At 35.9% G+C, this 24,994-nt stretch overlaps 2 protein-coding genes across 2 annotated transcripts in view; one reads left to right on the forward strand and one right to left on the reverse strand.

Moving 5' to 3' along the window:
• The first annotated feature begins 1,854 nt into the window (after positions 1 to 1,854).
• txndc5 (thioredoxin domain containing 5) lies at positions 1,855 to 16,088 on the forward strand. The gene is made up of 10 exons (XM_049463853.1): positions 1,855 to 2,084; positions 4,933 to 5,085; positions 6,175 to 6,280; positions 7,045 to 7,141; positions 7,601 to 7,716; positions 8,051 to 8,137; positions 8,309 to 8,458; positions 10,715 to 10,797; positions 11,633 to 11,762; positions 14,865 to 16,088. The coding sequence occupies exons 1-10, from the start codon at positions 1,897 to 1,899 to the stop codon at positions 14,985 to 14,987; spliced, it is 1,233 nt and encodes a 410-aa protein (XP_049319810.1). The 5' UTR covers positions 1,855 to 1,896; the 3' UTR covers positions 14,988 to 16,088.
• A 1,582-nt stretch (positions 16,089 to 17,670) lies between these two features.
• Positions 17,671 to 24,994, reverse strand: part of bmp6 (bone morphogenetic protein 6) — a 58,650-nt gene continuing 51,326 nt past the window's right edge. Inside the window, exons 5-7 of the mRNA XM_049463849.1 lie at positions 21,283 to 21,359; positions 20,517 to 20,627; positions 17,671 to 19,379 (exon numbers count right to left, since the gene is read on the reverse strand). Of these exons, the coding sequence (XP_049319806.1) occupies positions 19,230 to 19,379; positions 20,517 to 20,627; positions 21,283 to 21,359 (338 nt within the window). The 3' untranslated portion in view covers positions 17,671 to 19,229. The remainder of the gene's footprint in view (positions 19,380 to 20,516; positions 20,628 to 21,282; positions 21,360 to 24,994) is intronic.

Consider the following 24,994-nt stretch of genomic DNA (forward strand, 5'->3'; position numbering starts at 1 on the left):
AGAATTCAAACCTAAAAGAACATGAAAGCCAAATACAACATAAATATCCATGGCAAGAAACTATGGCTATGTCTAAGTTTGTTTCCATATCAGTTTGTTTTGTGAGTCACTTCCACTGGCCTAAAACTATTCCAAGTTATGGCAATGATGTCTTGATTTTTTGCATGTAAAACATATAAAACCTGTGGTAGGATTGTGGAAAAGAGTTTTAGCACCTCCTGAAATGTTAGATATCTTTTCTGAAAAACACATTTCTGAGTTTTACAATAATTACTTTTCCTGGTTGTCTTAAATCTTGTGTATCTATGAAGCCATCTTGAGGCTCAAATCCCATTAGTGTTGTTCCTTGTTTCACATTGGGTTTTTATTCTAAACAACCAGCAGCATACCAATCTAACAATTTTCTAAATGTTACAAACGTTAACATCCTTAGAGCATTCAGTCTGTCAAGTTTTCTTTATGTCCTTAGAACATATTTTCTATAACGTTACAGCCTAACCTTCTTGGAACTTTTCTAAATGTTGCTAAACATTCTTATAACATTCTATGTTAGCTGGAATACCTATTTCCAATTGTTTATTCATTCAGTTAGTGTTTAAACAATTAATTATATGGCCTTCTGCTTGGTGCCATATAAAAATATCTCAGAGGTTACTTTTGGGTAGTTTACCTCTTGGTGAAAGAATGTTGACTCCTAGACATGCCTCTACAATGCACTCCAAAACCTTTTTGCCAGTTGACAAACTTTGAGAATGGGCTCATTGTTGGACTAATAGAAACAGGTTTGTTGTTTTGACAAATTGCTCACCATCTAGGCCATTTGTCAGCCGGCCACTGTTGTTCTCGTGTATGCAAATACATGTAAACACATAAACAAGCAGATACTTTCATAAACTATTTCTGTATTCACCCTGTTAAAAACTTTAACTCAAGATCAGCTTTTGCTAGGAACTGAATGGTCCAAGCTGGTCTTTGACGTTAAGGTTGATGAAAAACTTTGGCACTGCTGTCCAGGCCGGTCTTGATGATCATGCTGGTCAACCAGCTTGGTGACACTGGACATTTAACCTGGTGAAGCTGGTGACCTAACTTGGTGAAGCTGGTAATGCTGGTTTATCAGCTTGGACTGGCCAGGGTTATTTTTATCACAGCAGTGCACTTTTACACAATTAAACAAATGTGTAATTTAATTCATATAATCTATATACAGTAACAGACAAACCTTTGGACATACCTTCTTATTCAATGTTCCTTCTTTCTTTATTATTTTAATTTATTTTTGGGGACACATATGGAACTAAGCAGTAAATTAAAAAGTGTTTGTTCTCCACAATCTACTGATCAAATCTGATCAATTGAGATGGAGCTTCATAGCCCGAAGTGATAGCAGCAACAATATTGTTCAGCACCTCCAGGAACTCCTTCAAGGCTGTGAAAACTGTTCCAGGTGACTCCTCCTCTTGAAGACACTGGTACTTAGAAGAATATAAAAACATCACATGTGCTCTGGTATAGTTTTAATATCTTCAGTATTAATTTTACTATGTAAAACATCACGAAAAGAAAAAAAACACATTGGAATAGAAGACGTTTGTCTAACATTTTGACTGGCACTGTACATGTTTGAAACTTGAAACTTGAAAAATAATAAAGAAAATAGTTTTTTCACAGCTTCTGTGACTTTTAAAAAGTTGTAAAATGCTGTAAAAAGTAAGAGGTGATCCCACGTATGAGACAGTGCCAGCAAGCTTCCTGAACAACACCACAGACCTCCAACTCATACCCAGCAGGTCTCGATGTGATCCAGGACCATCCCTGCAGCTGCAGATCTGCTGTAGTAGAGGTTTTTATAGCTTTAGCAGAGAGTGAGCGCCTCTGCTCCAGCTCGACGGAATCATGGCCACCTCAGCTCTGAAGATGCCCCGGGTTTTAATCAGTAGTATTTATTGTGTATTACTGTTCGGTACGATACTGTGCGATAATGAGACGGAGGAGGACGAGCACGCGAAGCACACGTACACTGTGGAGATGTTTAACGACGCGATTCCGACAGCTCCACACTTCGTGATGTTCTTCGCTCCGTGGTAAAGTTAACTACAGAGATCTTCTACTACTGCAGCCGGGTTCTGCTTAGCTCCAGCCGGCTTTACAGCTGCAGAGACTGGCTTTAGCTCAGCCGCCGTAATTATCAAAAGGGCAACAGTGTGCGTATTCGAGTTTAACGTTGTATTTCTGATTCAATTTCACGTTAAAATGAGTTTAGCGTGTTTACAAACGTCTAACAGAAGAGTTATGTTAGCCAGCTAGCTAGCTTAGCTAAAGTGCCTAGCAACTACTTTCCATGCTAAGATAGCGTTATGTAGCTAGCTAGCCAGCTAGCTAGCTAACTAACTAGCTTAGCTAATCCTCAATGGCAAAGTACCTACCTACCTATCTGTCTATATAAGTATCAGTATGTCTGTCTATGGCACAATATCTATCTATCTATCTATCTATCTATCTATCTATCTATCTATCTATCTATCTATCTATCTATCTATATAATGTATCTATCTATATAATGTATCTATCTATATAATGTATCTATCTATCAATCTAGCTATATAATGTATTTATCTATCTATATAATGTATCTATCTCTGTCTATATAATGTATCTATCTCTATCTATGCAATGTATCTATCTCTATCTATATAATGTATCTATCTCTATCTATATAATGTATCTATCTCTATCTATATAATGTATCTATCTCTATCTATATAATGTATCTATCTCTATCTATATAATGTATCTATCTCTATCTATATAATGTATCTATATATCTCTATCTATCTATCTATCTCTATCTATCTATCTATCTATATCATTTATCTAACTATTTAAGTTATATAACTATATGTATGTCTGTCTGTCTGTTTATGTATATGTCTGTCACTGTGTAACAGATAGATAGATAGATAGATAACACAGATAGATAGATAACAGATAGATAACAGAGATAGATAGATAGATAGGTTAGATAGATAGGTTAGATTGATGGTGAGATGGTGAGATTAGATTGATGGTGACTGATTATATAGATTATTGATAAAAAAAACTCATGTTCTGTACAATGAGGTGTACAAGTGGGTTATACATTTAAAATGTGTTTGTGCAAGAATACGTGAAGAAATATGTATATTTATATTGTTTATATCCTTACGTTCATGTTGTAATTTTTATTGTTATTTGTTACCTTGTGCAGTTAGTCAACTTGTATTACATTAATCATGAAGAGGCAGTGGTTCTCTTATATCTTGCCCTGGAAACGTCGCATGTTTTGGGACACCTGATTTAATTGATCCAGCTTGTGATTAAAAGTCAAACTTTAACATTTAACGTTACCGTTACTATCTGCATCCACAAGGACTCTCAAGGTTCCAAAATGATAGTTCATGCCATAGAGGGCTAACGGATTGTGTGCAGCTAAGCTAAGCTAGGTTAGCTAAACTGAAAAAGTGTTCAGGCTGTGCTTTATGGGCTTTTTCGAGAGCTCTTATAATCCTTCTGTTTAAACGTTAGCCTTTAAACCATATAAACTGTTAGCATATCCACGTTAGCAGGAAGGGTAAACTCAAAAACTGCAGTTGTAACGTTAGCTAGCAGATGAGCTATCCTAGCCAGCTAGCACTCCAAGCCGGCTAAGCCAAGGAGTTCACAGTTCATTCAGTATGAGAAGTTTCAGTACACGTGGCAAGAAGCAGTAAAAATAAGAAATAAAATAAAAGACCTACCAAAACACTTCATACTGATCCAAACATGGCACAAATATGTGTTTTTAAATACAGAGCAGAAACCCAAGAAAAAAAGTACCTAAAACGTATCACTAGTTACTTGAGCTGAAGGAGAGATAAAAGGGAAAAAACTGTCCTCCAGGTACAAGAATGAATTTCGATTACAATTTAATTTCTTGTTTTATTTGTAAACACACAGCACAATTTTATATGATGTGCAAGCTGTTATTTTCTTTACATTTAATGTACCTTTTTTTTAAAGAATAGTTAGCAGTAAACCATACATGCAGATTTATATTAAACAAATATAACGTCCTTGTATTTCAGTTAAGAAAAAAAGTGTAAACCATGTAAATCACTGCCTCATAAAATAGTTCTTTACAGGTTCCTGATAGAAGCAAATGTCCATCTACTCCATCTGAAGCTTCTATATGTAATGGTGTTAAATCTTAATTATGCCAATTTGAAAATCGCATTAAAACAGTAACTCGATTAACCTTCCAGCCCTAGCTTATATTAAGCAAATTTTTCTTAGTAATATTTAGACACGAAAAAAAAAAAATTGGACACGAATTACAAAATAACTTTGGTGGTGATTTTTGTTATTTCATGTTCAAATTTCTTAAAATTCTAAGGAAGACTGATTTAAAATCATTATTCCATAAATAATCTAAACAATTTTACACTTGCTTACACAATAAGTAAGACAAAAAAATGAAGAAAATAAGATTAGCCTTGAAGATTTTTTTGCAGTGTATTAAAAGTAGAAGGACAAAGTTTTGAAAGTAAAATAAATGTTATTTTGTAAGGCTCTTATGTTCTAATATAATTTCTCTAAGAAAGTCTCTTGCTTAAATAAGTTATTATAATTATTTTTTTGCTTAAGTGTGGACACAAGTATCAAAATAACAATATTGATATATTTGACTCAGATGTAGTGGAGTAAATCCTAAGCTGAAATTTTAAAGTGAAGCACAAATGGATAAAGCACAGGTGAAACAGCTTAGGTACAATTAATTGCATTTACTAAAGGTACATTAAAAGTCTAGTATAAGGTCTCAAATAAAAACCCTTCCAATAAACACTGTTTATTTAGCATAAAAACGCATGCCCCCAGGAGGTTTTAACATTGTATTCTGTGCTTTGTCTTGTACAGGTGTGGTCATTGCCAGAGGCTACAGGGAACATGGAATGAGCTGGCAGACAAATACAACAGTATGGAGACTCCTCCCATCTATGTTGTAAAAGTAGATTGCACTAAGGACACCAAGTTTTGCTCCAGTGACCATGGGATCCGTGGATATCCTACGTAAGGTTTACCAATTTTATGTAGCTGTTGAGACCTCTATAAAACTATAATAGATTATAATGGTAATACATTATTGAGGTACTGTAATATTAACTAGCAGACTAGCTAGGTGAGCAGTGATGTCCACAGTTTATACACACGACACGTCACACGTTGACTGTGGAAGGCCAAAGTCTCACTCTTGTTGTGTTACTCCCTGAGCGATGTTTAACTCCTGTTAAAGACGTCACTAGTTTGAATACTCACATTTATTGCAGCTTGTTGTGCATTCCCAATGCTTACCTTAAAAATGCACTTTATAGGAAACTTCTTAATTCTAAGTAGAAAAGTGTAAAAAGATTTAAAAAAAAATTTAACCATTTCTGCTGCCCCATTCAACATGAAAGTTTGAGACAATGTTAAGAACAACCTCCTGATTTTAAGTTTTGTCAAGAAATCAAAACCTAGTATCTCCATTTTTGCAAGTTTTGACCTGACAGCGAAATAGGACGGAGGGAAATAGGAAAGAGTTGTAAAGTTGTTCTTGCAAATGTTCTATTATATAAATGCCCTGCAAAATTCACTGTTGGCCAAATTCCACATTTTTTGTTTGTTTATTTATTTTTAATTATAATATAGAGAACATTAGCTGCTGTGGCTAATCAAACGGATAAAAGTTTAATGGACATTTCTGGTATAAATCATGCATCTATGTTTCTAAAACTCATCTATTTCTTCTAGATGTTTGGCAGACTTCTTCAAATTCTGAGGGTAGTTGTAGGGTCACAATTAAGATTTAATTTAGGATAAAGATCTTGGGGTTTTGTCTAATCAGTATAGGCTCAGTTTCATCTTTATCTACATTCCTAAAATGCTAAAAAGCTTAGGCTAGATTTGCTAAACTCAGAACTCTGAGTCCCTGTTAAAAACTTTGGAGCCTTTTGAATGCTCAGGGTTAACATAGGCCACGCTGGTCATTAAAGACTGTAACTGTGCAATAAGATTTGCTAAAATTATTTTATTCTTATTAACTAATAAGGAATTATTTCATTCTCAGTTAAAAACATGTTTCAAGCTTTTACATGAATGTGTTTGTGTTTGTTTATGTAGTCTGAAGCTGTTTAAACCTGAGCAGGAGGCAGTGAAATATCAGGGTTCAAGGGACCTGCAGTCACTGGAGACCTGGATGCTGAAAACTCTACAGGAGGAGCCTGAGGTAAGAAACCTTAGACTAAACGACAGCGATCAGAGTGGCTACTCAATTTAGCTTTGCAGTCTCTGCCAAAAAACAAAAAATTATAATTGAGAATTAGTAGCCTATAAGAACATCTACCTACATTGTCGTTTGACACAAGATTACTACTATCTGAGGGTTTTTTTTTTTTTTTTTTTTAAATATACAGAAGTCTGTGATGATTAAATTACCCTCCATCTCTATGTAAAATAGTTGTTTTGTTAAAAGGTGAAGTTTTTCTCAAGCTTTTCCTCAAAGCTGACTGTAGCAGGTTGTCTTGCAGTATCCAGTCCTTCTGAGGAAAAGCATCTCCATGTGACAAAACAACATCATCCCCTTCAGTTGAGATGGTGTTTATTGGGGATTGGGAACAGTGTTTTGAACTCTATCCAGAAAACTCAATCTTACCACAAAACTTTTAGCTAACTCCAGATGTACTTTGATGTGTTTCCCACTCAATCTGCTAACATTCATGTGTGCAAAATTGCATACAATTTTATATGCGCACATTCATAACTATCATAATTGTCCTGCTTTGCTCTCCCTAATTACAGGAAAAAGTAATTACATTAATGTAACACATTTGAACCATGTTCATCCCAACCCTGCTCATACATGTGAACAGAACAAAGACAGAAATAGTTTATTTATATACATATATATTTTTTTAACTGAAGTAAAATTATCTTCAGCGAGAAGAATATGCATCATTTGCCTGAATTTTGTTTTTTCTTTTAATTTCCTAGGAGCCTGAAAGTGAGCCCGAGCCCCCCAAAGTGCCAGAGCCCAAGCATGGCATGTACGAGCTTACTGCTGGCAACTTTAAATCACATATTTCCAAAGGTATCTCATCATAAACAACTTTAGACAACACATTTAGATAAATCTGCATAGAGGTCTGAGGCAGGTGTCTGAGAGTTAGTGTTTTCTTCGTATTGCCTGCTTTGCCTAAAATGGCTCTTTAGGCCTTTTTCAGTTTCAACTTTCAATAGTATTTTTACATGCTGTGGCAGATGTGTATTTATGTATTTTAGGTATGTGCCTAGTTGCTAGTTGCATATTTTATTTTATTTCCACCAACTTGTGGGGAACCACCGTTAGATAGATTGCTTGTTGGTGGGAATTGGAAATTATTATTATTATTTTATTTTTTTTTTTTTTTACAACTTTTACAAAATAATTATTTTAAACAATACGTGCTTGTTTTCTTGCACTTTTTTGAAACTCCAATTCATATATAAACTATAATCTATAAATCTATAAAAAAAACAAATTTATGTGGCATTAAACTCTCTTTTGCAGGATCTCACTTTGTGAAGTTCTTTGCGCCGTGGTGCGGACACTGCAAAGCTATGGCTCCAACATGGGAGCAGCTGGCTACCAGCTTTGAACACTCAGATTTGGTCAAAATTGGCAAGGTGGGTTATTTTATTTATTTATTTATTTTTATAAAGTGTTCATTTTCTGTTGAGCATAAATGCATATGCTTAAGCTATAGCAGTTCTCCATTTGTCAATCTTTACGGTAATACATCAAGCTATTTAGCAAAAATGACTTGATTTATATTGTAAACAATTATTTGTGTTCAGTTAGACCATGTTTCACTGTAAATAAATGGACCATTAGTTGTTCTGTTAAGAATTGATCCAACATCAATTTCTCTAGATAATTCCTTGTGTATTTGCGTATGATTTAACATTTCATTTTGTCAGTTGGTTTAGTGAATTCCTTTGCTTGTATTTCCTGCCACAGCTGGACTGCACTCAGCATTATGAAGTCTGTTCAGAGAACCAGGTTCGAGGATACCCCACACTGCTCTTCTTCACTGACGGAGAGAAGGTGAGCACACATCCTGATATTTATCAAATACTCTGTGCTGTCTTAATGTTGTACATTAGTGAATCATGTTCTAACTGTGCTAACTTTAAATTTAAATATAAAAAAAAAACTTTAATACCTTATTTTTTTGCAACAATAAATTAAACCTTGTCTCCTGTGTTGTTTTTTTAGGTGGATCAGTTCAGGGGAAAACGTGATCTGGAGTCTTTTAAGGAATTTGTGGATAATCACTTGGCTGATGCAGCTTCCAAAGACCAACCTGCTGCAGAGGATGCAAAGGCCAATGAAATCCCAGAGGCTGAGGAGCCTGCTAAACCAGAGGTAGTGATTTTGTGTTAATTTGAAGCTTCTTTCAAAATGCACAGCTAATGCACATTTTATGGGCATAACTCTTGTATTTCTACTTTCTGCTAAGCATATCAGTGATCATATCAGTACACCTATGCATGATGATGGTCTTGTGTGGTGTTATGGTGATAGTATGCCATTTGTTTGTAATTTATGTTGCTTTGACCAGAGGAGGTTGGATTGCCGGTCTTGGGGTGTCTTCAGAAACCCTTGCTACTACTCCTGTCCTCCCCTTTTCCTCTTATTGCTCCTGTCTTACTCTAGAAGTAGGTGGAAGAATTGAGGAGAGGACAAGAGCAGGAGGAATGGGGAGAAGAAGCAGTAACTAGGAAAATGGGCAAGCTGACCACTTTTAAATGTGATGATAACCCCTGATGAACCGAGCTTATTAATACATTTGATTTTAGCACACTCCTAACTTCGAACAGCTGCTGTACTGAGCCAGCACATGCACAGCATTGTTTCTATTTTAATGGGATGTTTTAAATACCTGCTCATTATAAAGATACAGTGAAAAATGTAATCTGATTAGAGTTCCAGCAAATGTTTGCATGGCAATTAATGCCACTGTTTTTTTCCTTTTGTGAACATATTTTTTTGTTTTAATTTGAACATTTTTAGAGCAGTTTATTATAATTTTGTAGGTTTGCTTTGCCCTGTTTCTAATTCATCTGCAGTAGACTGCATGAACATGTAAATCAAGATTATACCTGTTGCAGTCTTTACAAATAGCTTTAATCTTTAAAAGCCTTCCTGGGTAGTATTTTGTCATGTATCCTCCGCTGGAAGCCAATGGGTAATAAAAGTGGCTTCTTTCACTTCCTCCGGTATTTGGAGAGGTGGCAACATGGCATCACATATACAGTTTTTTTTGGGTGAACAAGGAGAGGAGGAGGAGGAAGATTAATACGAAAAAGCAGTAACTTTTAGAGCATCTGAATGCAACCTTGGTTCCTCCTAATAGTGCAATCAAAATCCTGAATATTGGCTTAAACATAATTGACTATGAAATGCTGGTGGACAGACCACAATATCAGGTCACTGTGGTCCTTGATGTAAGTGACGTTTCCATGTTGAGATTATAGGTAGGTGGTAGTGTTGTCTGGCTCCACAGAGGCTTGATTAAGGAATGAGTGCTTAGGCAGATGTTTGAACTGTGAGATTGTCATCAGTGTCTAGCCTGTAGTCATGAATCTGCATCCCAGAAGTGAAGTAGCAATTATGGGTAGGCTAGCTATTTCCTCCTGCTGATGCAAATATTTGTGTGAGTGTATGATTGAGTGAGAGAGGGAGAGAGGGACAGAAAGAAATTGTGTTTTTTATATATATATTTAGTGACCGAGTGTATATTCAAGCATGAGCTTCCGAGGTTTTGCAACACAGCTTTTGCAAGGTTCACTTTTTCCATTTTGGCAGTGGTGGAGGATGTAGTCTAAATCAATGGAATTTCTGTGGTTTGTTATTTAATGTGTAGTGATGGTCAGAAATAGCTGTCTATATATATTACCTTTTAAAGGGGAAGTTGACCTTATTTCACATTTGAGCACTTCCAAGTGCATATTGGGGCATTTCTGGGCAACTCAGTTTATATTTTAGTTGTATAATTTGTTAAAAGTAACTTAAATAAAACCCCTCCCGTAGTTCTCCTTTCATACACATCTCACATATTTTACATATTGGCCTCAGCGGACACAGACAAAATGTTGCTGGTAATGATTGTGTCCTCATTCCTGCAGAAGGTCTGTCCCTTATCATGCTTTATTCCAAATGAAAACTAAAACACAGGCTACATTTTCAGTTTCAGACAAGCCTCTGGTAATCCCCTGCCACAAATAGAAGACTGCAGGCTCTTCTCTTCCTGAGCAGGGATTAAACCTAGTTGTTCTTTCCTTTCAATTAAAAATATCACTCTTCAAAATGCTGTGTAGTGCAAGACTAGGCTTAATCCCTGTCTAATGAAAAAAGGAAAGATGTTTGAAGTGCTTAGGCATTAAATTTAGTTAAAGAGGTGTTTTTGTAAGAATTGGTATTTTTTGTGTAATTTACACGTTGAGCCACTCTTGATGCTCTTTACACTTGCATTTCTGGACAGTCTGAGTGATTCAGAACCATCACTGAATGTAAAAGAAGCCTGTGAACTGATGTCAAAGAGTAAGAAAAGATTTTAAATAAATGTGATTTTTAAAGCTGCTATTTTAAGATTTTTTTTTCTTTCCCTTTCTCATTTAGTCCAGCGTTGTCACCCTCACTGAGAGCAACTTCGATGACATTGTTGCCAAAGGCGTCTCCTTCATTAAGTTTTATGCTCCATGGTAAGTGCTCCTTGTTTGCCAGATTAGATCACTTAACAATATCAATCAACTTAAATAACATTAACCATTTCTGACATCGGACTAAACTTGCTCCATGTTGTCTTATGTACACTAAAACAACAGGGAGCATTAAGCAATGACTTGTTTATTTACAATACTTTTGTATTTGAAAACATTTGTGCAACAGAAGGTTTTGCTTACTTAACAACAAACAGTGTTGACTTGTTTTGTCTTGGGTCAGTAGCATCATAGTTTTCAGTACATAAAAATACTAATCATTACTTTTATTTCCGGTAAGTTTCCCTATTATGCCTAGACTTGTCATGATAATTACATTATCGATTTATCGTACAATATATGAATGTAACCTCAGTATTAGCCATTATCATTTTCTCAGCAAGTCCATTTGCATGTATCAGCCACAAGGTTGACTCTGTTGTTTAAGAACAGTGTTTTAATTAATTAATTTATTATTATATTGCAGTTAAGTCTTAAAAAGGGTATAAATGCATTATTCTCTTGTATTATCATTATATAGCAATGACATAAAATGGTCTACAAATTGGTTCTCACGAGTGTAACAGTAGATCATCATAAAAATAATAATAATAATACAATTAGGGAACTTTATTTTCAGAGCTTCAGAAATGTGTTCCCATGGAACACAAGCACACACTTTGCCGCATACAGGCAAAATCCATCCTGCTCTCAATGATTATGATCTTTTTAGTACTTCCTTAGTTCTTCATGTAAAAAGGGCAGACTGTCTCAGATGGAAAAGATCTTCCTTAATCACCCCCAGGATTCTGATGCTTGTTCTTGATTTGTGTTAAAGGTGTGGACACTGTAAGAACCTGGCTCCTACATGGGAGGACCTGTCAAAGAAGGAGTTTCCTGGCTTGACGGACGTGAAGATTGCTAAAGTGGACTGCACTGTTGAGAGATCGCTCTGCAACAGATTCTCAGTGAGTCACTCTGTATTGTTTCAAAGCCAAAAATCCTCTGGCTCAGATATGCAACAGTGACCGAAGAAGAAATCTCAAAGTTATTGCTTATGGATTATAGCTTGTATCAGGCTGCATTCCTGGAGGACCACAGCACTGACACTGAAAGTTTTCCCTGTTGTGACACACAGATTTATTTCTCAGTTAATTACTGAGCACTTCGTTAAATTAATGTGCTGGAACTACAAAATGGTAACGTTTGCAGTTCTGTGGCTCTCCACAAACAGAGTTTAAAACCCTTGTTTTAAAATGAAGTGCTTTAAATGTTGTTCATATTTCGAAGACTTAAGCTGATGTGCATGCACTTTGAGTTTGTAAAATAGCGATAAATTGAATGATCCTTAAATTCTTAAAGGATCATTAAGGATTAGATTTTCTCTAGTAACTTATAACATTATTAGAATATATCATCAGATATTAAGTAAAGTGTTAGGTTTAAGCACTGTCCACTTTTATCAGCAGAGCTTCAGACAGCATTTTCTTATTTGTACTGTGTTGTAGGTCACGGTAATCTGTGTGGGGTTTATCCTCTAAATCTGCCCACCACCATTCCCCCAGTCCCATTTACACACTCAGGTTTGCCAAACTGCCAGTTTTCATTGCTTTAGCACACTGTTTCTTCGAAACAGGTAATCACTGAGCTTCAGTAAGGTTGCTAACTATAGCTGGGTAATTTAACACCAAAATTTGCATTGTAGAAACAGACATTTTGGACACTGAGACAGATATACACTGGTTAGCTGCAGAGTAAGACTCGTCTTCGCTTGCAACTGTATGTCAATCTGTCAACTCGTGTGAGCTTGTGTGTAGTGAGAAGTGTTTGAGGCAGAATCTAGTGTTTGAAAATGTAACTCCTGTAGCTATTCACACACTTGCTCGTATTTATTACTGATTGTTCCTTTAAACAACGTCAAAGAGTATCTGAACACTAGGCATTTGCTATTTGCTTTACTGTGTAACCGGGGTATAAACAGCAAATAGTCAAAATAACACTTGTTCTGTTGTTAGCATGCTAGCATTAGCTGTGAATACAGTATAGTGTATATAATCTGACTGCTTGTTGCTGAAGAGAGCACAGCACAGTACTGTACCTCCAGGCACAGCAAAAAAAAAGTGTTAAACATTATTTAATCTCTGTATGGAGCAGAATTTAGCTTGAAGCTAAACTAGCAATAGGCAGGCTGGCGATCACAGATAACATACACTGTAAAACAGCACTAAATATAGTTATACTGTCATTTATATGCTTACCACAGTAAAGTACCATGTAATGGGTTTTAGTATGAAACTGTTTAACAGTCATTTTGGTTGGAGGGCGGGGTAATTTTATTTATCTTGGGTTCAGCTCTGCTCTGTTTACACGCTAACAGCAGTTAACATGCTTAAGTTAACAGTTTGATTAACATAAATCAACAAATATATATATATATATATATATATATATATATATATATATATATATATATATATATATATATAATCACAAAGATAATGATCAGTCACCTGACTGACTTTGAGTTTGGTTACTATTTATTATGCAGTGTTTGTAGAGGAAATTGTTGTGCTTGGATACAACTGGCACATGTGTTTCCTCAGTTTGGCTCTTTAAAGCTTGGCTGCACTTTCGATGGTTATTGGACGTTAATGCAAATTTGTGTGTCAAACATCTACTAAGTTCTACAAAGTTTAGAATATAGTATTGATTATTACCTGAAGTTGCAGAGATGTTATGCTCAGCACCATAAATTCTGTTAAACTAGAATGTAATCTTGCTCATTTAAATTAAAACTCATGTAACCGCAGCTTAACTGGTCCCTCTTACCATTGGGATCAAACATTTCGGCCTGGATTTTTTTTTCCTAAACACTACACACACACTTGCCTAATTGTGGGGAGTATATTAAATGGTTCTTCTGACCATGTCGTACAATTGCAACACACATGTAAGCACTATAATGTCCAGTTGTCTTTGTAGTAAGATTTATGCCCATCCTCCCTATGGTAATAACCTTTTATAGGGGTCGTGGGCGAACTGACGTTGACATTGTCTGATCACATCCTGAAATGACGTTCTCAGTCAGCTGAGGAACAGTTGCTCTTGTTTTTTTTTTTTTTCGTTTTTCTTTCTTGCTTATCACACTAGTGCACAAGCATCAGTCATACAGTGTGTTCCCATAATTTCACTCACAACTTAAAACCACATTTACTTATCTTCCTCTCAGTTCTAAATGCAGATGTCCTTTTATTTATATATATATATATATATATATATATATATATATATATATATACATATATATATATATATATATATATATATGTATATATATATATATATATATATATATTTTTTTTTTTTTTTTTATAACTTATTTTATTCATTTAATTTCTTGCCACTTGACCATCCAGTCTGGAATAGGTCTGTTTCCTAGACAGGGATTAAGCTGTAGACTGTTTTTCCTTTTAATTTAAAATGCTGTGTAGTCCAAGACTAGGCTTAATCCCTGTCTGGGGAAACTGCCCACAGTAGTGAACAAGCTTTTAAAATATGGGATGCACCAAATTTCTGACAACCTACAATATTCAACCATTAATGACAAAAATGTACTTTGTGTCCTGCCAAATTAGTGAAAATTTGTAAAATGTTTTCTATAACGTTAGAATTTATTTATGTTTTATTATTAACAAGCAAGGGAAAAAATGTGCTTTGGCTGTACTATTTAATTGATGGTGAAAATGTGGCATATTCTAGTGAAAATCTATGAAAACCCACATTCAGAATTCAACCTTTGAACTCTATTTATTTATTTGGTTGAAAATGATCATTTTTGTACATTCCTTTAAAAAAAAACACTAATCTGTTTTTTCATTTTTGTAAATTATTTCCCAGGAAGATATTGGTGAAGGAGGCACAGTGCTCTCTTCAGAATATAATTTGTGGATGTTTTAATGTGAAAGTTTAACATGGATATAAACAACTTTTTTTAAGTAAAAAAGCTACGATTTTAAATACTAGTGCTGTTTTGCTCTTGTTTATTAATCCTGGATGTTTCACATCTCCAGGTGCAGGGATACCCGACGCTGCTGATATTCCGCGCTGGTAAGCAGGGAGAGGAGCACAACGGTGGCCGGGACTTGGAGAGCCTGCACAGCTTCGTCATGAAGCAGGCCAGAGATGAGCTGTAGTTTTGAGCCACATCCACCTTCATTACACTCTGTCCCCTGCTCTGATGTGTCTCTGATCTTTTCCCCTGTGTTTTTCCTCAGCAATGTGCGCATGTGTCTCCATCTATGTAAACTCTCGCCAAAAGTCTAGAGTGAGGGCAATCACTGAGATTTATCTATATGTAAAATGTGAATGTAGGTGATTGCAGTAAAGTCCTTTACCGCCTATGGACCAATGAGAGGAAATGGTACCTAATGACTGACAACCACAGTTATAAAAATGTTCATATATATTTTTTTTCTTTCCTTTATTTGTTTTGTTTTTCTGTCTGTCAACACAGTATGTCAGTGTCTATTATAGTCTTTTCTTTTTGAACATGTTATAAACACAGAAATAGAGATTATTGCACCATGTATGAGTGGAGAAATTTTATAACAAGGAATTATCCGATGCTTTTTAAGGCCAACGGTTTGGCCATCATGTTTACAGTGCCCGGAAAGACAGCCCGGTTTATTTTTGCTGTAAAAAGAGAATCATGTGACTTGGCTCTCAGGGAGAACATTTTTTTAAATATATAAAGTTAAAATCATATGTTCCTCCTTTCTGCCTTTTCTCGTCTTCTCCTACACCACCACCTCAACCCTCTGTTTAAAATCTGTTGGACTCTGTATGAGAGAACTGCACTTTTTTTGTGTGCGTGTGCATGTGTGTACGTTTCAGTGTGTTTTTGCATCGTAAGCAATCATTTTCCACCAGTTTCACACATTTACACTTTGGGGCCTGTAGCACTTAATATTGTAATAATTGTTCATTAAAGTAATAATCCCAGAAATATAACAAATGAAACCATGCAAAAAGTAATACAACGGAATATTGGAATAATGTGCCTAATTATGTTTTACAGTGTATTGAAGATTATACATTTTTCAGTTTGACCGTTTATTCAATTTTTTTCATTTGTGGGTTTTATACAATTAGTATTAAAATATAAAATATTTGGGATTATTACTTTACAGTGGGTTGAGGTTCCTGGGAGTCCTCTGTTGGGAATAAAAAAAAACATCTTTTTCAAATGAAATTTCACAATAAGCATGTACTCTCTATTTGAAATAGGTTGATTTTCTTTTTGGAAAAAAAAAATGTATTTAAACAGGACTCCAGATTCAGCATTAAGAATGGCCTCTCAGTAGAACTGAATAAAATAGAAGCACTACACGCTGCTAATCATAGTTTGTTTGGAGTTTTTTGGTTATATAACACTGCTTGTAGTTTTGTATAATGACTGAATTTCCTTATCTACATGCTAGTAAGCTCTCCAGTGGTCCAGCGGATTCCAACACATTTCCCCCACCCCCAATCCCCCTTCCTGCTATCTTCATTCTCCAAATGTTTTCTGCTCATTTCTGAAGAATATGAAAAGTGACACAAGGATTCAGAAGAAAGCAGCTTTTTAAAAAAAAAAGTGTTTATGGGGAGGCACATGGTCCAGGCAGACCCCAGTGGAAAAGAGAGCAGTATTTTTTCTTTCTTTTTTTTTTTCTTTCTTTTTTTTAAGGGTTACACACTGCCTGTGAGTTTTGTACAAAAAAAAACATGGAAAATTGTAATACAAATTTCATAATAAAATGTTAAGTTTTTGTTTTCCAAAAGAAGCCGTCAAAACTGTTTCTTTACTGTTTTTTAAAATTTGAGAGATGTTTCTGAAAAGGTGCAATAAATAACCTAGACAATATACAGAAGTATTTACATACAGACATCTAGACATGGAAAATATGTAAACAGCAGTTTACTAGAGGTATATGACTGTGTGGCTGGTTAAAAAAGAAAGGAGAAAAAATGGTTCATGCTTGTACCGTTAAACACTGACTGACTAAGTACAGAATGGCTGCAAAAATTGTGTATTTGCAAAGAAAATTAGAAATAAAGGTAGAAACAAAAAAAAATTCCTAACTTTTAATAGATGTTAGTTAAAAAAATATTTAAGATAATTTTGGAGAATTTCTGTTGGCCCAGTCATTATGAAATTTAACCACATAAATTAGACCACACTGCGACTCACTATGGGAGTCAATATTTTAAAGATTTGGTTAGATTTTTTGGAGCAATTCTTTTGGTCTGTTCAACATATAATTTTAAAACAATACACAATATAAAAATAAAACAACTTCCAAGTTCAGATTAAGGCTGCGCAACATATGTAAGTTTTTGGAAGTATAGGGTACAATACTTCTGTTGTTTGCACCCTAGACTGCAGCAAAACTCAAGCTGCAAGTTTTGTAAATGATTACAGGTGTGGTCTGATTAGACACTGCCTCTTGCCGCTGTTTGGGGAACTCTTGGAGGGTGCTTTTAGGTAGTGTACCTCCTGAGATTGTTGGCTGTGGGACATGCCTTTATATCACTCTGAAAGTCATTGTGTCCAGAAGAGAGTCTTTAAGAATGGGCAATTGCATTGCAATGTGTGCATGCACAGTAGTCACATCACAGGATGACTAATTATGGTAAACGTCATGCTACAGTATATCAAACATATCAAATGGAAATGTGTACTTCTATTTTTCTATAACATTTACCTGGATGCAATCCTGGATCCACAGGGGCATTTTAGTATTATAATTTGTTGAATCACTGTCTTTAAATCAAATTCCTGTATTTTTTTAAATATTGCAATATACAGCTCTGGAGAAAAACAAGAGACCACTTTAGTTCCTGAATCAGTTTCTCTGATTTTGCTATTTTTAGGTTTATATTTGAGTAAAATGAACATTGATGTTTTATTTTATAAACTACAAACAACATTTCTCCCAAATTCCAAATAAAAATATTGTCATTTAGAGCATTTACTTGCAGAAAATGAGAAATGGCTGAAATAACAAAAAGATGTAGAGCTTTCAGACCTCAAATACTGCAAAGAAAACAAGTTCATATTCATAAAGTTTTAAGAGTTCAGAAATCAATATTTGGTGGAATAATCCTGTTTTTTAATCACAGTTTTCATGCATCTCGGCATGTTCTCCTCCACCAGTTTTACACACTGCTTTTGGATAAGTTTATGCCACTCCTGGTGTAAAAATTCAAGCAGTTCAGCTTGGTTTGATGGCTTATGCTTCAAGATGGTAAAATCAAAGAAGTGCTCTCTTATTTTTTTTCCAGATCTGAATACTTAAAATATTTCAGTGCCAGTATTTTTGCAATATAATCAAATTGTGTCAAAACGTGAAATACTGCAAAAATGAAGGTACAAAGCCTTTGCCTGCCATTTGTGATGTATATTTAAAAAGGACAAATGGCAATTGGTAAAATGACAAGGTTGGAAAACCAGAACCTGGTTTGGGGTAAAATGAGCTGTAACTTTGTACAAAAAACTGTTTAATCTGTAGAAGTTGGCCAGACACAGGTGTTGTATGAAAAATGATAGATTTGTGGTATCGTGAATGAGGCTTGCAAAGAATAGAAGGGTTGTGTCCTCGGATCTTAAGAACAATACCTCTGTTGTTTTGGTTGCTTTGATGCCTGTGACCACGTTCTCTGGCGTGCGACGGCAAACCACGCGTAGTGTAGAGCAAATATTGAGAGAATAAAAATAAGCTGTTTTATTAAGACCCCTAAAAGAGTTCAACCAGGTTCAGCTGTTGTATTTTTGGACGGCTGTACAGCATACAGCAACTGTATAAAAACTGGGAAAATAAAAATAGATCTCCATTTCTGTGCTATGATGTGGCTGTATCAGGGCATGATTAGGTTTCGACAGTCTGAGATGTTAAAATAAAAAAATCAAGCTTTGGTTAGTCAAATACAGAATAAATACCTTTATAAAATATAGAATGGATCTTGGATAATAGGTTTTCAGTGACAGTTCACTGGTTAAGGCACTGGCTCTGTGTTCAGATGTGGCTGTACATACTTTCCGGACTTAGCAGGATTAGGAACCGGTACACGAGAACTGACTGTGTGTGAACAGGAAAGAGGGGGGGAAAGCAGCACATTCCTCACACAGTCCTTAATAATACCACATCCAGTACAGCCAGGTCGAAGAGAGGGATAATGCATACGCACACACATACCTACACAAACACCCATCCACTCAATATATCTATACTAGAATTTGAACTTTCACACTACAAACCTTTCTTTAACACACACACACACACACACACACTCTCTCTCCGTCCTCTGTCTCACACACACACACACACACACACCGAGCTGCAGCCGCTGGGCAGGGGGTAAAGAGGGGGTAAGCTAGCGTGACGTCCTGGAGGTCAGTGGCAGCCGCAGGCACGCACCACCATGTTCTTATACTTCTTCAGGATGACGTTGGAGTTGTCGTCGAAATAGAGCACAGAGATGGCGTGCAGCTTGGTGGGGGCACAGCAAGGCTTCGGGACGTTCTCAGGATTCATCAGGTGGACCTGGAGAACAAGAGGAATCAACTGGAGGTCAACTGGAATAACTACAGTTAGATTTTCTATACACAAGTACAAAAACATATAAATAGATATTACATATACAGTGCATTACATGGACAAAAGTACTGGGACACCTGCTTGTTAATTTTTTTGTTTAAGATATTAAAGAGATTATCCTGCTTCCTGTTGAAGGAACAGTAGGTCTTCTACTACATTTTGGAGCACTGAAGTGGGGATCTGATTGTATTTAGAGGGAGGAGCATTACATATCTGATAAATGTCATAATGTTCACATCCGTGCAACAGGAAATTCTAACATTTTAGACGTTGGAACTTTGTTGGTTATTAGTCTTCTGTACAACTCATATTAACACCATTATGACACAGAATATCAATATTAATCATAAGGTATGATCACTAAACCCCAACATCTGGTCAATGTCATAATCTTAGTATTCACTTACATTCTGACATCACTAGATGTTGACAGTCATGTAACCAAAATTCAACATCTAGTTTTAAATGTCAACTTGATTTTCATTTTCCATTAAAATTAAACATCTATCTAACGGTTAAACAAGTCCAACATCTTTCTGACATCAAACTGACACTGCATGCCAAATTTAGGAGAATCTCTATATACAGCTCTGAAAAAAAAATAAGAAACCACTTCAGTTTCTGAATCAGTTTCTCTGATTTTGCTATTTATAGGTATATGTTTGAGTAAAATGAACATTTTTGTTTTATTCTATAAACTACAGACAACATTTCAAACAAACAAAATTCCAAATAAAAATATTGTCATTTAGAGCATTTATTTGCAGAAAATGAGAAATGGCTGAAATAACAGAAAAGATGCAGAGCTTTCAGACCTCAAATAATGCAAAGTTCACATTCACAAAGTTTTAAGAGTTCAGAAATCAATATTTGGTGGAATAACCCTGGTTTTAATCACAGTTTTCATGCATCTTGGCATGTTCTCCTCCACCAGTCTTGCACACTGCTTTTGGATAACTTTATGCCACTCCTGGTGCAAACATTCAAGCAGTTCAACAATCAGTTTTCCTGATGCGGTGTCCACAATTATTTGGAGAGGTACTGGTAATTTTGTTTTCCAGGTAAAACGTTTCTAAAGCTTACCAGTGTCTGTACAATAGCGTGGTTGGTGGCGTTCATGTGAGCATTCAGTGGAAAGGAGCATTCGCCATCACAGTAGTTGGCAGCGTAGCCTTCAGGTGCAATGATCCAGTCCTAGCGAGAGAAAAAAAATACATTCTACACTTTACAGTAAAAACGTCAAATATAGATGTAAGCCTTTAGCAGCCTTTTAGCTTTGAACATGACACAACAATCAGCTTTAATTCTACAGAAACCTCAAATGTATCCACTGATAAGTCTTCCCACAACATACAGTGCATCCTTAAAATGCAGGATGTTTTTATTTTTAGTATTTTTATCACACTTTTCTCCCCAGTTTAGATATGACCATTAACCCACCCACTCAGCTGCACTTATCAATGCAATGCTCCAACACCAGGAGAGTGAAGACTAGCACATGCCTCCTCCGACACATGTGCAGTCAGACTCCACCTCTTTTCGAGCTGCTGCTGATGGAGCATTACAGATACATCATCTCAGATACATCAGATAACAAACGCCTTTTGTTGACCAACATCACCTTAAAAGTGAGAGACCAAGGCCCAATGAGCTCTCTCAGACTCCGGCTGCTGATGGCAAGTAGCATAACAGAGATTTGAATCTCCTGATCATAGTGGCAGTGCCTTAGTCTGGGCTAAGGCGCAGAATGTTACATCCATTAGGGAGGCCTTCCTGTAGTATGTGTGTATAATGTGTGCATGTGAAAGAGGTGTGCTAATACATTGCATGTGCATGTGTACATTCTCACCTGCCAGCCCAGCTCTCTGAAGCTAACATATAGTTCATGCTTTCTGCATGCCGTCTTCTGATCACTGCTGTTGTAATCTGTAAGTGAGAGGAGAGAGAGGTGTGAAGCGTTTCATTAACTCCCACACCAGGTGCTACACTCAGTCGCCCAGCCACAGACAGAACAACCTAATAATCATGAGTTCAAGGGCTGGGTGTGAAGAGCCACCCCACATATTCAGCTCATATTCAGCACATTCAAGTATCTTAACCTCTTTAACTTTGCAGAACCATCTGTGACTCCTGGACCCAATCCCCACGCTCCCCCATTATATATTACATACCAATGTTACAAATTAGTTATTCTTTATAACTAATTATAAGTTATATTGTCATTTAGAGCATTTATTTACAGAAAATTAAAAATAACTGAAATAACAAAAAAGATGCAGAACTTTCAGACCTCAAATAATGCAAGGAAACAAGTTCATATTCATAAAGTTTTAAAGAGTTCAGAAATCTATATTTGGTGAAATAACCCTGTTTTTTAATCACAGTTTTTATGCATCTTGGCATTTTCTCCTCCACCAGTCTTACACACTGCTTTTGGATAACTTTATGCCACTCCTGGTGCAAAAATTCAAGCAGTTCAGCTTGGTTTGATGGCTTTTGATCATCCATCTTCCTCTTAATTATATTCCAGAGTTATTCAATTTGGTAAAATCAAAGAAACTCATCATTCTTAAATGGTCTCTTGTATATTGTTAAAACATGAAACAGCAAAAATTAAATATTATTAATAATATTATTCATATTCAGGTAAAAACTGGCACATGAATGTATATGTATATCTTAGCCTGTAAAATTAATGTATAAAACATCTATCTCCATTTTGAATAGCGCAAAGTGTAAAGTGTAAACGTAGGGTGAGCTACTGAGCATGCAGTACCAAGTCTTGCTTTAAGCTCAGTAATATGCAAAGTAATAATGCACACACAAGGATTCTAGAAAGAATTGTAGCCAAACACTGCCCATGATCATAACCATTACCACCAACTGCACTGTTTACTGGGTGTGGTAATGCCTTCGATTACATATTTCTGGTGCACACTTTAAGCTGTAAACCCACAGGTATGTCCCATCCATCTGACACCCACTATCAGGCCTAACTTTAACTTACATCATTTACTTCGCCTTTGCTTCAGCCTCACTCACAAGATAACACCTCAAACTTACACAGATGTGAGCTGAGGTAATACTTCATGATCAATGTACATACTACTATCCTATAACTTTGGACCTGCTCTAGCACTATTGTTGAAGGCAAGACTGTTGGGTTCACTGCTTCATATGCAGAAGTCTATCATCATAGGCAGTGATGATTATTGTAGCTGTGGGCGATATAATGATGTGCCCTCAGGTCCGATGATGAGGGTGTGAGAGCATTATGACCAGCAGGTAGTTATAAGTATTTCACCAAGCAGAAGGTCATCTCTGGCTCTGCCTTCAGCTCTGACCTACACTCTGACTCCTACTTTCCACTGACGTTACATTTTTGTGAGGGACAGAGTATGTCACTGTCATCTCAAAACCTCTGAACCATTTTTTAATACCACTGGAAAACTTTGTGGTAGGCTGCCCTTCCAAGATAAACATGCTGGACCAAAGATGAACCAAATGACTTAAAATAAAAGCTTGTTGCACTGAAAGATATTTTTCCTTCTTCTATAAACTCACCTCTTTAGAGTTTATTGACAACGACTATATAGAAAATATGTTGTATGCAACTTGTATAAAGAAAAGAAAGGCTGTGAAAGAAAAGTAATGCAGAGAGAGAGAGAGAGAGAGAGAGAGAGAGAATGAAAGGGCACCACATATGATATCAGCCTTCTCCAGATGCAATCACTTCCTGTTATTTTATGACCCTGCCCAGAAAGGCGCATTCTGTCTTTATAACATGCAGAGCCGACCACAGCAACTGTACAGTGCACTATGCTGTGTTCTGCTCTGCAATGCAAACTTGATTTTGAAATATAAAAAAGAAAATCTAAGTACTAAGCATGTAAAGAACAGGGAAAACTCCCTGACACAGTTAGTTTATACACCAGGACAAAAAAAGAAAAAAAAAAGTTTCCACCTGGATTTAAGTAAGTAAATGATGTAGGGTTGATGCTGCAGTTGGTCAGGTCTAGGTTCAGCAACAGTATGTGCTGAAAGAATGAGGTCAGCTGAATACCTGAATATACTGAATATAGACCAGGTTATTCCATCAATGGGTTTTTTATTCCCTGATGATACGGGCATATTCCAAGGGAGCATGGATTGTTCACCACAGAGTCCAGATCTTAACCTCATTGAGAATCTTTGGGATGTGCTGGAGAAGACTTTGTGCAGTGGTCAGACTCTACCATCATCAATGCTGCAAGATCTTGGTGAAAAATTAATGCAACACTGGATTAAAATTAATATTGTAACATTGCAGAAGCTTATTGAAAGAATGTCACAGCGAATGTGTGCTGCACTCAAAGCTAAAGACGATTTACAGACAATGATAGCTTGAAGTGTTCCAGTATATAATCAGGCCTGGTTTTAACAGGGTGCTGCCTGAGGGCCCAAAGATCACCAGCATCCAATACTGAACATCAGCCTTGTGCCTTGAACACATGGTCTGATATTGTGTACTGTAGACGGTGGGAAATAGAAGTCTTCCTGATTTTATGTTAAGGGACATTTTTCTGAAATTGATATCACAATTTTTAGGCAGATATTCACAAATTGGTGAACTTCTGCACAACATTTCTTCACATTTCATAGAATATGTTCACATTAAAATGCCTATTAATCAGTTCAGATTGATCAGATCACACTCAGATCTTGATTTTTCACATTAATTAATGTAAGTGACGTGTAAGTCTGAGGAACAATATGTGGTAAATGCACCAACTGTTTTAGTTAAGCAAAATATAATATATATATATATATATATATATATATATATATATATATATATATATATATATATATAAAGTGTCTTTGATTTCACCAAATTAAAAACCTCTGGAATATAATCAAGAGGAAGATGGATGATCATAAGCCATCAAACCAAACTGAACTGCTTGAATTTTTGCACCAGGAGTGGCATAAGGTTTTCCAAAAGTAGTGTGTAAGACTGGTGGAGGAGAACATGCCAAGATGCATGAAAACTGTCATTAAAAAACAGGGTTATTCCACCAAATATTGTTTTTGAACTCTTAAAACTTTATTAATATGAACTTGTTTTATTTGCATTATTTGAGGTCTGAAAGCTCTGCAGAATTTAAAATCTTTAAATCGCGTCCAGAATGACATCATATTAACTTGGCTTTAAGACGCAAACAGCATCTTATCAGGCCTATTAGTTAATCTGCCCACAAGAGTAGGAAACAGTTGAGCATGACACAACAATAAGGTCACAGGAGGTCAGTCTACTAGTCACAACAAAGCACACTCAGATAGCAGTTTCTAATTTAGGAGCTGCCATTGGAAGAGAATCTTGCGCTAGAGTCAATGTAAGCATTTTAATTGAACAAATTCAAAGTACTTTTTTTCAGTGCAATTATTTGAGTAATTCCAAAATGTATGTGTGGCAATTATTTCCATAAAAGGGTGCCGAACTGCATTAATGCACAGGCAATATGCATTATTTCATAGTTTTGATAACATTTTAAAAAATGTAAAATAGAATATCCTTTTAT

This window comes from Astyanax mexicanus, chromosome 1 (assembly GCF_023375975.1).
Source record: "Astyanax mexicanus isolate ESR-SI-001 chromosome 1, AstMex3_surface, whole genome shotgun sequence".
Taxonomy (NCBI): Eukaryota; Metazoa; Chordata; class Actinopteri; order Characiformes; family Acestrorhamphidae; genus Astyanax; species Astyanax mexicanus.

Excerpts from the sequence above, each read along its gene's own strand:
- txndc5 (XM_049463853.1), top strand. The coding sequence starts at position 1,897 with ATGGCCACCTCAGCTCTGAAGATGCCCCGGGTTTTAATCAGTAGTATT. Across the intron at positions 8,138-8,308 it reads TCTTCACTGACGGAGAGAAG|GTGGATCAGTTCAGGGGAAA; the intron begins GTGAGCACACAT and ends TTGTTTTTTTAG. Across the intron at positions 11,763-14,864 it reads CGCTCTGCAACAGATTCTCA|GTGCAGGGATACCCGACGCT; the intron begins GTGAGTCACTCT and ends TCACATCTCCAG.